Source organism: Rattus norvegicus, chromosome 2, assembly GCF_021556685.1.
Source record: "Rattus norvegicus strain SHRSP/BbbUtx chromosome 2, alternate assembly SHRSP_T2T, whole genome shotgun sequence".
Taxonomy (NCBI): Eukaryota; Metazoa; Chordata; class Mammalia; order Rodentia; family Muridae; genus Rattus; species Rattus norvegicus.
The window spans coordinates 188,722,387-188,734,576 of record NC_141535.1 but is presented as its reverse complement, the minus strand read 5'-3'; the positions used below and the strand labels follow the sequence as shown (position 1 = coordinate 188,734,576).

At 40.4% G+C, this 12,190-nt stretch overlaps 1 protein-coding gene across 2 annotated transcripts in view; it reads right to left on the bottom strand.

The window, feature by feature from the left end:
- The window catches only part of Tbx15 (T-box transcription factor 15), a 104,964-nt gene that overhangs the window by 37,375 nt on the left and 55,399 nt on the right, over positions 1 to 12,190 (bottom strand). For both annotated transcript variants that reach the window (NM_001395075.1, XM_087619918.1), the window contains 4 exon segments: positions 2,136 to 2,303; positions 3,298 to 3,469; positions 5,252 to 5,353; positions 9,068 to 9,281. In NM_001395075.1, the coding sequence (NP_001382004.1) occupies positions 2,136 to 2,303; positions 3,298 to 3,469; positions 5,252 to 5,353; positions 9,068 to 9,281 (656 nt within the window).

Here is a 12,190-nt window from a genome sequence, read left to right as displayed (position 1 = left end):
AGTTCTATGTTTAATGTTCAGTATTCTCTATTTTTCTACTACATATGTCCTGAAGTTCAAATGCTCATTACCACAGTGTTACCCTCAGAAGAAGAAAAAAATTGCTAATTAAAACAGTAATTGGACTCACAGTCCCTCTCTTATGAAACACAGTGAACCTCAGGTCCCAGTTATTTAAAAGGCCAAGTGCATATTGTTGCTTAAGGTTGTATCAAAATTTGAGAACTTTACTGAAGTTTTCTGTGCAGCCCGCTGTGGTCTCTGCACCTTCCTCTGCAAGAAGCTTGGAAGGACTCAGTAATTTAAACAGTGTCCAAAGCAAACTCAGGTTCTCCCCTAACTTAGGTAAAATAAGGCATCTGCAAAGAAAATCCAAACTTAGGAACACTGTACTATGTTGAAAAGGAAAGTCCAACAGAGTGCTTATTCTCCTCAGAGAGTAAAGAACCTCTAAGGAATGCTACCCAGTAGAGTAAGACAGCTAGAGATAGCCTTTCCATATGAGACATAGATTATTAAAAAAAACCCACCACCATCACCTCACTGGTACAAAGAAAGAGCTTGATGATTAGCAGATGTTTTTCCTCAGTTGCTTTAAGCACAAAATAGAGCATCTAGTTCAAAGAGCATCAAAAACGGTGACATTGGAAGTTCATTTTACTTCCAATCACTCCCAAATGAAAGGATGCTAATATATAGGCTTAATAAACTGAAATCTTGTTTCAGCAAAGGATCCATTCACTGCAAGTATTTTACTAATCGGACAATTTGACAATAGAAAATATGATATAAAACTGGTTTGATGTATGTTTTAGAGAACTTAATAAAGTAAGAGATCACTTATAAATTCATCCAACCACTGTCTTCACAAAGCCAAACTGAGTAATGCTTAGAACATTAATGCCCTATGGTCACCTCGGTCCAATTCTTACCAGCTATCTTCTATGTGAGTCTGGCTGGTTCCTATGTGTGTAACTATCTCAAAAAATGGATCAGCACTTCGAGGAACGCTTTCTCATTCTACAGATCAAGAAGTTCTCTGTCCTGTGTTTGTTGTTGGATTATTGTACTGTTGTCATTGTGTATTTACATGTTTTCTCCCAACTAAAGCTCTTGGCAAGGAAACTAATCCTCTAAACTATTTCATTAGCCAATTCTATCTCTCTACAAAGACTAGAATCCAATAATTTCCCAATACCTACTTAGTGAATAAATGTGTACGTGCCAGAAACAAAATGTCAATGATCCCTGTTGTAGCTGTTGATTGCATGGAAATGTACAGAGTCTGGAAATGAAGATGTGTATCTTACAGCTTAGAGGCCTCATGGCTTTGAGATCACATAGAAGAGAGATATACACAGAAATCTTCAGATACAAGAAAGAGCAGGAATCAAACCTGTATAATGAGAAATGTCAGGATGGGGAAAAGGTCACAAACACAGGGAGACATAAAGACAACTAGGTGCTCTAAATGGAGGAACGTGTTCCTGAGCTAAATGCAGACCATGTCAGCTGCCACTGGCCATCACCACGCTGTCATTACCAATGTTCCATGTGTGCTACAAGACTAATGTCTCTCCCATGAGAACGTGGCCCACAGAATCAACTAAGACCTCACGGGTGCTCATGGAGACTGAAACAATTGTGGACCTTGTATGGATCTGAGCTAGGTCCTCTGCAGATAAGCTATGTACCTTGGTGTTCTTATGGGACTCCCAACAGTGAGAGTGAGGGGTGTGCTTTTCTTTTGCCTGCTCTTGGGGGCCTTTTCCTCCTACTGGGTTGCTTCATCCAGCCTTACTGTAAGGTTTTGTACAGTTTTATTGTACCTTGTTATGACAAGTTCAGCTGATTATTACCACCACCACCACCACCACCACCACCACCACCCCTCAGAACCCTGCTCTAATTTGAAGGGAAACAGAGGAGTGGATCTAGAGGAAAGGAAAGGAGATGAGGTAGAGAGATTGGTTGCAGTTGGAGTGTAATGTATAAAAGAAATTTTTTTTTTCAAAAACTGGTGTCTCTAATTCCAACTTTTCTGTGTCATTGAGAACTAAGCATTCCTCACCAAAAACAAGATAAACCTTCTCTAAAAACTGTGAGGCAGCAGGCTCACCACAGTGGCCTCTTACCTGCTGGTTCTGATAGGCTGTGACTGTGGTAAACACGGTCTCAGGAAAGTTGAATGTTTTTACTCCATCCCCCACAGGCACAGGTTTGGTGGGCGAAAGATCACTGCTGAAGTCCTTGCGGATCACGTGGACTCGAGGCTGGTATTTATGCATGGAGTGCAGAATGATCTAAAATTCAAAGAGGAAAGGTTTTGCATGGCTTTAAGGTTCCTGAATCTTTTCAAACCCTCAAGCAAAATAAATCAAAAAGCAGAAGCATTATAGGACTAGGATGGATTAAGATGGGAAGCACGAGAACCTAGAAACCAGGGCAGTCCGGAATGGCGAGAACTAAGCTATAGATAGCATATGGAAACATGACAGGTCGCACCCATCGTGGATGTTAGATGTGGTTCTGACCACCCATTCTTGTGCTAAGACAACACTCCACTGCAAGTTCTTAACCTCTGCCCTCTGTCATCTTTCCCTCCACCTTCAAGTTTTCAGCAGATGTTCATGTTGCCTCTGCATAGTTATTCGTGCTCATTGAATTTGTAGACATTCTACATTTGTCTACAGAGTCTACACTTGTCGATAGAGGTGCAGATGACGTAAAAGCTTTGATCTGACCAACTCAGAACATAGCTCCTTGAAGAAAATAGCAACAGCAACCAGGAATGATGCTGGCATTGATTGAAAACTCAGTGCATGTTTTTGGCCAGAGATAAATTAATAATCTCGGTTGTTTCAATTATACCAGAAGAACTTAAGACTTGTTTTGTAAAATCCCAGCTTTCTCAACCAATCAGCCAAAACTGTCATTCATTTTTTTTCCTCTTCGGGATTGCATTGTGAGGAGTTATTCTATTGAAGGTTGTGGTTTCTTTTGCCAGTGTATAACCTCCCCTGTGTTTCTGTCTTATATCCTTAACTGGACTGTGAGTCTCTGGAGGTAAAAAGAACTCCACTTGATAAATATGAGCTGATGCATGGCCAATGTTTCCTAAATGTTAGATTTGTAATAAATGAAACAAGTAAAAAAAAGTCATTTATGCTTACTTACTTGAAATGGCAGATTCTTATTTTTACCTAATCAGCTATAAAACAAAAGGGGAAATGGGGATGCAGGGGTGAGGGATGCAGGGGTGAGGCGTGCAGAGGTGAGTGGGGTCCTTTAACTCACGTGTCCTTGATCATCCAGTTCATTGTTGGTCAGCTTGAGCTTGTCGAAACTGACCACCTGTCTCATCCAGGTGTCTCCAGATGCTAGGGAATCCGGGTGTATGTAAACTCTCGGAGGCACAGGGGAGTCAGCATTGCCAGCCACCATCCACTTGGAGCTATGATACACATATCTGAGACACAGAAGGAGGAGAGAGAATTTAGAGGCAGATGCTCAGAAGGATCTGAGTCCAAGAAACGAATAAAGGGACAAGGAAAGATGGAGAGGTGACAGTGAAACAAAATGCGGGGGTGACATGCAGAGTATGAATGAGAAGAGAAAGGTGGACAAACAGGCGTACATGAAATTGAAATGACAGTGCACAATCAGATGGGGTGGGAATGACAGAGCTGTCACAGCGGATGATCAAAGCCTCCGCTCTCATGAGGAAAACATTCTCAGAGTCACTCTCTGTGCCATGCACCCCTGTGTGCACACAGGCATCCTGAGTCTATGTGACTAGCTAAAGAAAAGGTATTTTACCGTGACCTTTCACCTTTCAAATGCAAACCATATCATCTTCAACCACTTGTTCAGCATTTTGTTCCTTATTAAAAACATCTTCCATACTGTCCTATGAAAAGGAGCCATGTGCAGAGACTCTCCAAGCCTCTCACTTGTTAACCATTTCCTTGCTAGCCATCCAAATTCTACGAGGCACTTCTAACAAACTTGGTTAGGAAAGTTTTCATCGTTCCCATCATTTTCCCATAATGCCCCTATACATGAGATGCTGATGGTAGCAAAGAATTCCCTTTTCCAGAGCTCACCAATTTTCCTATGGTACTCAAGACCCGTCCCGTATATCTGGCACCTCCCCATGTTTCAGGTCTAAAGGACTACCTGGGCCCTGAACTCGGGCAAACAGAGGCATTAAGCCCTAATTATAGCTTCCAAGATTCTCTTCAACTTACAAGAAGCATTTTCTCTCCTAACCCCTACCATATAGCTAGCTCTCTCCCCATAGTTCTTCCCCATCCATATGTCACCTCCACATTCACAGGCTGACAGCAAAGTTCTCATCAGTTAAACATTTTTAAAATGTACCACTGATTTGACTGGGGTCTCAAGACACCGAGTAAGCCATCATTGTTTTATAATAGCAATATATGTGCCATCAAAGAACTTGGAGGATACACAGAGATAAATATGAGAAACCACCAACCAAAGAGTACACACAGAGGGACCCACAGCTCCAGCCACATACGCAGCAGAGGATGGCATTGTCTGGCATCAATAGGAGAAGCCCTTGATCCTGTGAAGGCTCATTTCCCTAGTGTAGGGGAATGCCAGGGTGTTGAGGTGGGAGTCGGTGAGTGGGAGAGGGAGCACTCTCATAGAATCAGGAAAAGGGGGATGGAAGTGAGGGAAACCAGGAAAGGGGATAACATTTGAAATGTAAATACATAAAATATCCAATAAAAAATTTTTTTAAAAGTTATTTATCAGACTCATCCACACCCATATTAAGGACAGATAAGATTCACTTCTTACAATCTTTTCAATTGTTCTATTTGTTCCTATCCATCTTTTCAAGAGTTGCATATCAGAGGTGAAATTTTAAAATATCAGACTTGCTACTTCCTTCTTAAAAAAAAAAAAACAAATTCCAACTCACTTATCATTTCACAAGACAGACCATCCAATGTGTTCATCACTTTAACATGAGCTCAGTTAATTTCAAATTCAAGAAAGAACCACTTACTGTTTGCCCCTGTAGGGGACACTGTAAAAAAAAATATCCCATTCTGTCCAGAGACACGGAGAGGAGCTGAGAACACACTTACTAAGCCCTGGTTTCCTACCTGGGACTCTACCACATAGACCATTGGCGTATACTCTAACCTTATTCACCTAACAAGTCTAAAGAACCTCCTTGGGATATCGGTGATGTCCACAGTTCCAGAGCCCTTACCTGTATCTTTTATTGTCTACAGGCACAATATCCATTGCTATATAGTATTGCTGATGTGGATCCAGGCCAGTGATTTTCACTCTCATGGCGGGAAACATCCTCCTGTGAAGATCAATAAGGTCATGAACATGGAGAGGATCGGAGTAAACTGGAGTGTGAGCTTCGAGTGTCTTCTCACTGGGTATTTTAAGCACATCAAAACCCAATATCCACTAAGTCTTCAAGTTGGCTAATTATCATTTCACTGTAATGTTCACCGCAAACTGTGATGGAGACTCGAATTGCTGAAATAGCATCTCTTCTTAGCTTAAACTTAACCTATCTCTTCACTCATACGCTCAAACAGTTGTGTGTGCTGGTTGTGCTTTATATTTTAACTAACCTTTTAGTATTATGCATGAAATACTTCACTGAGTTTATTTGAAATTTTTCACTGAAATTTAATTTCTCAAGAAAAATAATAAAGCAAATGAATGTGCCCCTGGTTTCCAAACAAAGGGCCACCAAAGGTTTTCTTTCTTTCTTTCTTTTTTTCAGTGCATAAAACTGAGCAAAAATTTCTGCAATTTCTCAGGCTGTCAACGTGTGTGTCAGAGGAAAGACCCTGTGGAATAAGGAACAAATACCAAATGAAGTCTACTGGCCTCTGGGCAATACCTTGCTTCCACCACAATGGCTTGTTAAACTTGCCAAAACAAGTGAGGTCAGGATGTGGCACTTTACAGCTTCTCTCATAACTGAAGGGAGGAGAGGGCACAGCCCAAAAGAGGTATTGGGTTTCAACTAGCCTAGAATAAAATTTGCCATTTTCCTCACAAACTCCAAGAAGAAAAGAAAGACACCAAATTTGTTTGCATCAACCCAGACATTTAAAAAGTGCTCACTTCAAAAATGTGGGCTGCCCTGAGTGTGCTCTAGGGTACTTGTATACAGAATGCTACATTAAGCTTAACCATCTGGGGCTAGTTAATAGAGCAGAGTCGATCACGGTGCTAATGAGGTCAAGGTCACAAGCTTGATCCACATATGGCCTAATTGGCTTTGCTTCATTTCACGGCCATAGACCATGCCCTGACCTTAGACAGCCATCATGCAAATGTGTGCAAGGCTTTCAATACAAACCTCACATTCACTCCTTATCCAGGAAAAGGAACCCATAAAGCAAATATCTTTCTGGAAGCAAATCTGTTCCATGAGAATCACATTGGAGAGACAAGAGACCTTTGATAGGAATGGTGGTGAATTCTGAAATAGTGGCATTAAATGCATAGCTATTTCTCCTTTCACACTTTATTATTCTCCAAGTTGTTTTCTATTTTCTCATCCCATCCTCACAACTTTAATGAGGGGGTCTTGAATTTTAGTCTTCCCAATAAAATGTGATGATTGGCTACACTTACTAACATTCACTATGAGCTACACACTTTGATCTACATTAATTCTTTCAAACATCTGAGACCCTTAGTCTATACTTTTAAACACAGATCAGTAATTGCATTTTTAACAGCAATGAATTACAATCCTCCTCTATGTTTTAATTACTAGAAGGCATCTGGTGAGAGACAGAGAAAACCCTCTCACAAATGGAAGCGAGATGTGCCTCCTCTTGGCCACCTGCAGAGGCTGTGCTCCATCCAAAGAAATAGGTTTGGTTTTGCCTTAATAAAGAAAGGGAACTTGATATTTTTAATTTGATTATTTTCTCTGGAACAGTTATCTAAGCCTAAGTAGTAAAATTCTAAACTTATTTTAGGAAAAATCATTCCATTCCTATCAACCATAGTACAAAGTGTTCTGAACGCTCCAGTTACTGACTTTTCTTTATGTTATTATGTTAGTACTTTATACAAAGATAATTCACAACTTGATGAAAAATAAGTTATCTTCCATATAATGTGAGTTGTGTTTAGTATTAATTTTATGGTTAAATTTAGATCAACTTTTTGACTTCTAAATCCATTAATGGCAACATGCACCTCTGTCCATGGTGCTGATTGCACGGATTGGTTGGTGTTCCCCAAACTGAGGTCTCTGCACACTGCAATCACTCCAAATCAGCAGGAGGACAGCTTGGTGTATAGGAAGATATAGAATATAGGAAGAAATAAGATTTCTCTGATTGTAATCAGACATATAATCCAACCTCCCTATCATAACTTAGAGAAATGGATCTTCACTATGACTAAAGAAGGAGCTGCTAGGGAGTATGTTGTTATTGTCAATAATCGAGAGAATCTTGTGAAAACAAGTGCATAGAAATCCAAAAAGTAAACACTGAAAGGTTGGGGGTATGCCAGTGCGCTGAACTCCAAAGTGGTGTGATGTGGAGGATGGAATCAGGAACAAGACTGTGTGGCAAACGTAGACCCAGTGACCATGTAAAACCCAAATGGAAAAACATTCTAGACAAAAAGTAGTTGTGATGTTCACGACTTTCTGTTCAGCCTCTCTACCAAAAGGCAATTCCTTTAATTGCCTTGTTTTCCTCCAACTTTCAACACCATAAAATGTAAAAGAGAATAATAAAATCCAAGTAATAGGAGCTAGCATTAAAGATGATTCTCCTTCAAAGTTGTACTACACAAAAGAGCATTTCCATCACTACTAAGAGTAAAAGGGCAGGAGGGTACTATCGGGGAAACAAAACAAGCATGAATTCGGGTTCATTTAATCCAAGTTTTCAGATGCTTCATTGGATTGGTTGGTTTCTCTATATCCATGGAGAGGAAGAACCTAATGAGTATTTCCATGAAAACAGTAAGCAAGCAGTGAGGTGGAGCCTTTTCAACCCCAGGACATGAGTAGAGATGTAGATATAGATTAAAGATAGAGAGATAGAGATCAAGGCATAGCTATAGACTATGGAGATGGAGACAAGAATAGATAGGCTTTAAGAATATAAAAATAGTGTGGTTATGCTTAATTTCATTAGCTAGACCTATATACTTGAAGGCTTAATCCAAATTCAGTTTTATCAAAATCAGTTTCATTTTGAGTCAGAGGCAAGAACTACAAATATTAGAGTGGTAGATCAATAAATAATCATGGTCATTATCTTAGAGCAAGCCACATGTGTGAATTTTGGAGCTAAACCACTCAGCAGTCCTTCCCTTCCTTCGTCAAGGGGCATAGCCTCTTTCTTAAAATCTGAATGGAAGGTCACAGCTCAACTCCGTAGGATACTTTTGAAGTTTAAATACCATATGTGTTCAGTGTCCAGCACAAAATAGATACATAGCTATGGAAAACAGAAAGGTGCTAGTTAAGTTATCATTTTACCAAAGGTGCTTCTTTTAAGAGAGACAGTAGTTTCCAAACTTTTATTATCTTGGGTAACTAGTTCCAAAGAGACACTCCTAATCATCATGAATTTTATATAATAATTTCAACAGCAAAACACTACAAATTGACAAGCCTGGCTCCACAGCTTCACCAAGCCGCGTTTTTTATACAGTTTATGATTATTTTAGTCTTGGAAGGTATAAACTGTTGTTTTTAGAAAGGGCTTCTTTAAATTTTTGCTCTGGGGAGTAAGCACTTGCTTTGGACCTAACTTTTTTCTGTTATGCACCAAGAACTAGATGACGAAGAATATCTGAAGATGGAGATGCTTGCGAGAGTAGACATGATGCTGAATTTAAGCGCTTAGAGGAAAATAGCAAAATAATAGCACACAGAGAAAGAGCACAGCAGCAGGTGCAAGCATGGAGAAGAAAGTGCAAGGTGCTTGAGCTTCACTGATTTTTACCACAGGTAAATGGCGATGGGTGGAAGGGGCCCACTTCTGTAGTGTCTTTTGAGTTTGGACGTCCTTACCTGCCTGCTTTGGTGATGATCATCTCTGTTCCAATGTCGTGGAACCTCTTCCAGAGGTCAGCACATTGTAACTCCACCTGAATCTCTTCCATGGATGACATGGCCACAGGCACGGAGCCTGCAGCACCAGACGCCAGGTCAGTGTGAGCACTGAACGAGCAGGAGGTCCGCTCAGTGAGCACTTCCGAGTCCGACCCAGTGCTCTGCTCGGAATCTGCAATGTGAGCAATCAAGGTGGAAGTGAGAAACTGCCCAGTTGCCCCCATGCCTGGCTCTAAAAGAACGGTGTGAGCAGTCACGGGGAGCTTGGGAGAGGGGTGAACAAAGGGGGACTGGAGGCAGAGGAGCTCCAGAGCACATGCCCGGGAACTTTATTATTTATTTTATGGATTGTTTTTGTGATTTATGACTTTCTTTCAGGTTTCCTGTTTCCAACATGACACCTGTCATTTATAGTAAGTTTTAACAACAGCTGAGGAAAATTGGCCTGAAACAGTCAAAATGAAGAGTCACCATGTTGGAAGGAGGCAATGCTAATGTCGCCATGTTGAAAGGAGGCCAGGCTAGAGTGACAAGGTAAAAGACACGTGAAATGGGAATCGTCAACACAAACTCCACCTCCAGGTCTTGATTGCACCATTTTATTTAGGGGTCCCAGCATCTTGTCCTCTATCTCCCTGACACGCCACACCACTGCCGATACCTCCATATTTTCTCCACCCATCACCAACATAAATGAAGCATGGCTTGGCATCTTCAGATGCGTCTGTCACACATTCAAGTAAATGGCTTTTCCTAAGACCCAATCAGACCATTTTTAATGGAGGGGGAAAAGCACCTCTTGTGTGAGGCAAGGACATAACCATATAGAAAAAGTTACCAGAGAAATCAGTGGAAATGATGGGGATAAATGGGGTCAGGAGACACCTTGAATGGTTTCTAATGTGTGGGTGAAGGAGGAGTGATCTGGACAGGAAGGTGGGAGTCAGAGCAACCAAGTAAAAGCTGAATCTATTGTTCTTGCTGCTGTAGGCTTTCCTTGTGCTTTCTGTCCTCAGGAAGAGGAGGTGGGCAGAGGAACCAGGCAGTGCTAAGAGGGAGAAGGAGAAGGCTGGAATCGGCCATTCTGAAGTGCCAAAGCTTTATTTTTAGGAGCCTGATAATAAAATTGCTAAATCCTAAGATTATCCACATTTGGGTCATCTTACATACTCTTCTGAAGTCAAATGATGACAAGGTGAAAGGACCTGTTTATCTAACCCATCCCTTAACACCATATAAGACCATATATAAGTCCCACAAACAAGAGAAATATACACCACTTGGCTTTCTAAGCCTGGCTTATTTACTTAATTTTATGATACTTTGGTTTTTACAGTACGATGATTATCTCCAATTGCATCAATTTTCCAGCAGACAAAATGATTTCACTGTGCATTATGGCTGGTTAAATCCTATTGTGTATATAGGCTACATATTCTTTGTCCGGTCATCTATCGATAAATGATGCTACAATAAGCATGAGTTTGCACAGTGCTGTGGCTTACAATCCTTCAGTATATATCCAAAATGGATACAGCTAGATTAGGTGGTGTTCTAGTTTTAGATTTCGGAGGAAACTCCACGGTGATTTCTTTAGTGAGCGGGCTAATTCCCATTCCCACCAGCAGTGTATAAATGCTGCCTTTCCCCCCACCTCCTTACCAAGACATGTTGCCATTTGTTTTATTTTCTTACTTAAAGTATAATTACATCATCTCTCCCCTTTATTCTTCCTTCCAGCCCATCTTATACCCCAAACTCCCTTTCAAATTCATGACCTCTGATTTACTGTTGCTGATAAATTGGTATATCAATCATATATGTGTGATGTTGATAGATATGTACAACTGAATGCATAACACAGTCTGATGAATCCATTTAGTGATGCTCAGACCATGTGTTTTTAGGGCTGACTACTTGGTGTTCAGTAGCATTTAGAGCTTATCCTAGGAAAGACGAATCATCTCTCCCTTCGCAGTTGCTGGTTACTTCATCTAGACATGGGACTCTGCGAGAAGAACTGCACCCACTTTGGCATGTCACCTGGTATTGTCACTGTTCGGGTCCTGTTTAGGCAATCGCATTGCTTAGATTTCATGGAAGTAGCTTCTCTATCATTTCCACATGTCACAAAAGATTCCCTGCTCCTGATAGTCATTCTGACCAGGTGAGATGGAATTTCAGTATTATTTTATTTTTACTTCCCTAGTGGCCAAGTATGTTGAGCATTTTTTCATGTATATTGGCCATTTGTACTTCTTATTTTTGAGAGCTTCCTATTCATTTCGTTAGCCCGTTTATTAATTGGGTTATTTGAGGGTGTTTGGATGGATGGTACTTGCAGAGTTCTTTATATATTCTGCATATTAATCCTTGTCAAATGTATAGTTAGCAAAGATTTACTTTATCCTATAGGATGATTCTTCACTCAATTATGATTTCCTTTGCTTGCTTTCCAGAAGCTTTTTCTTTTCACACATCTCCATTTGTCATTTCTTTGTGTCATCTCTTTGTGTTGGAGCCCTTTTCAGGAAGCCCTTACTTCTGCCTGCATGTTTATGTCTTTCCTGTCTTTGCCTCTAATCGTTTCAGACTTGTGTATCTTTGACACACTTTGAACTGATTTTGTACAACCTGAAAGATAGGACTCTAGTTTTATTCCTACATCTGTATGTCCACTTTCTCAGCTTGTTAGGGAGGTCACCTTCTCTTCATTGTATGTTTTTGGCATCTTTATCAAACATCAGGTTTTTGGTAGCTATGTCAGTTTAATTCCGAGGCCTCTCCTCTATTTTCTTGGTCTGTATGTGTGTTTTTGTGCCAGCATCATTGTGGTTGTGTTACTGTGCCTCAGCAGAACAATTTGAACACAGTTGTAACACATCCTACATTGTTCTTCGGTTTGGCCCATGATTACTCCTACTATCCAGAGTCTTCTATGCTCTCAAATTAATTTGGAATTTTTTCCTATATCTGTTTAGAATGCCATTGGCACTCTTACATGGGTTACCTTAAATATGTAAAATTGTCTTTGGTAATGTAGCTATTTTTCAAAGTATTAACTATGTCAATCCATGAGCA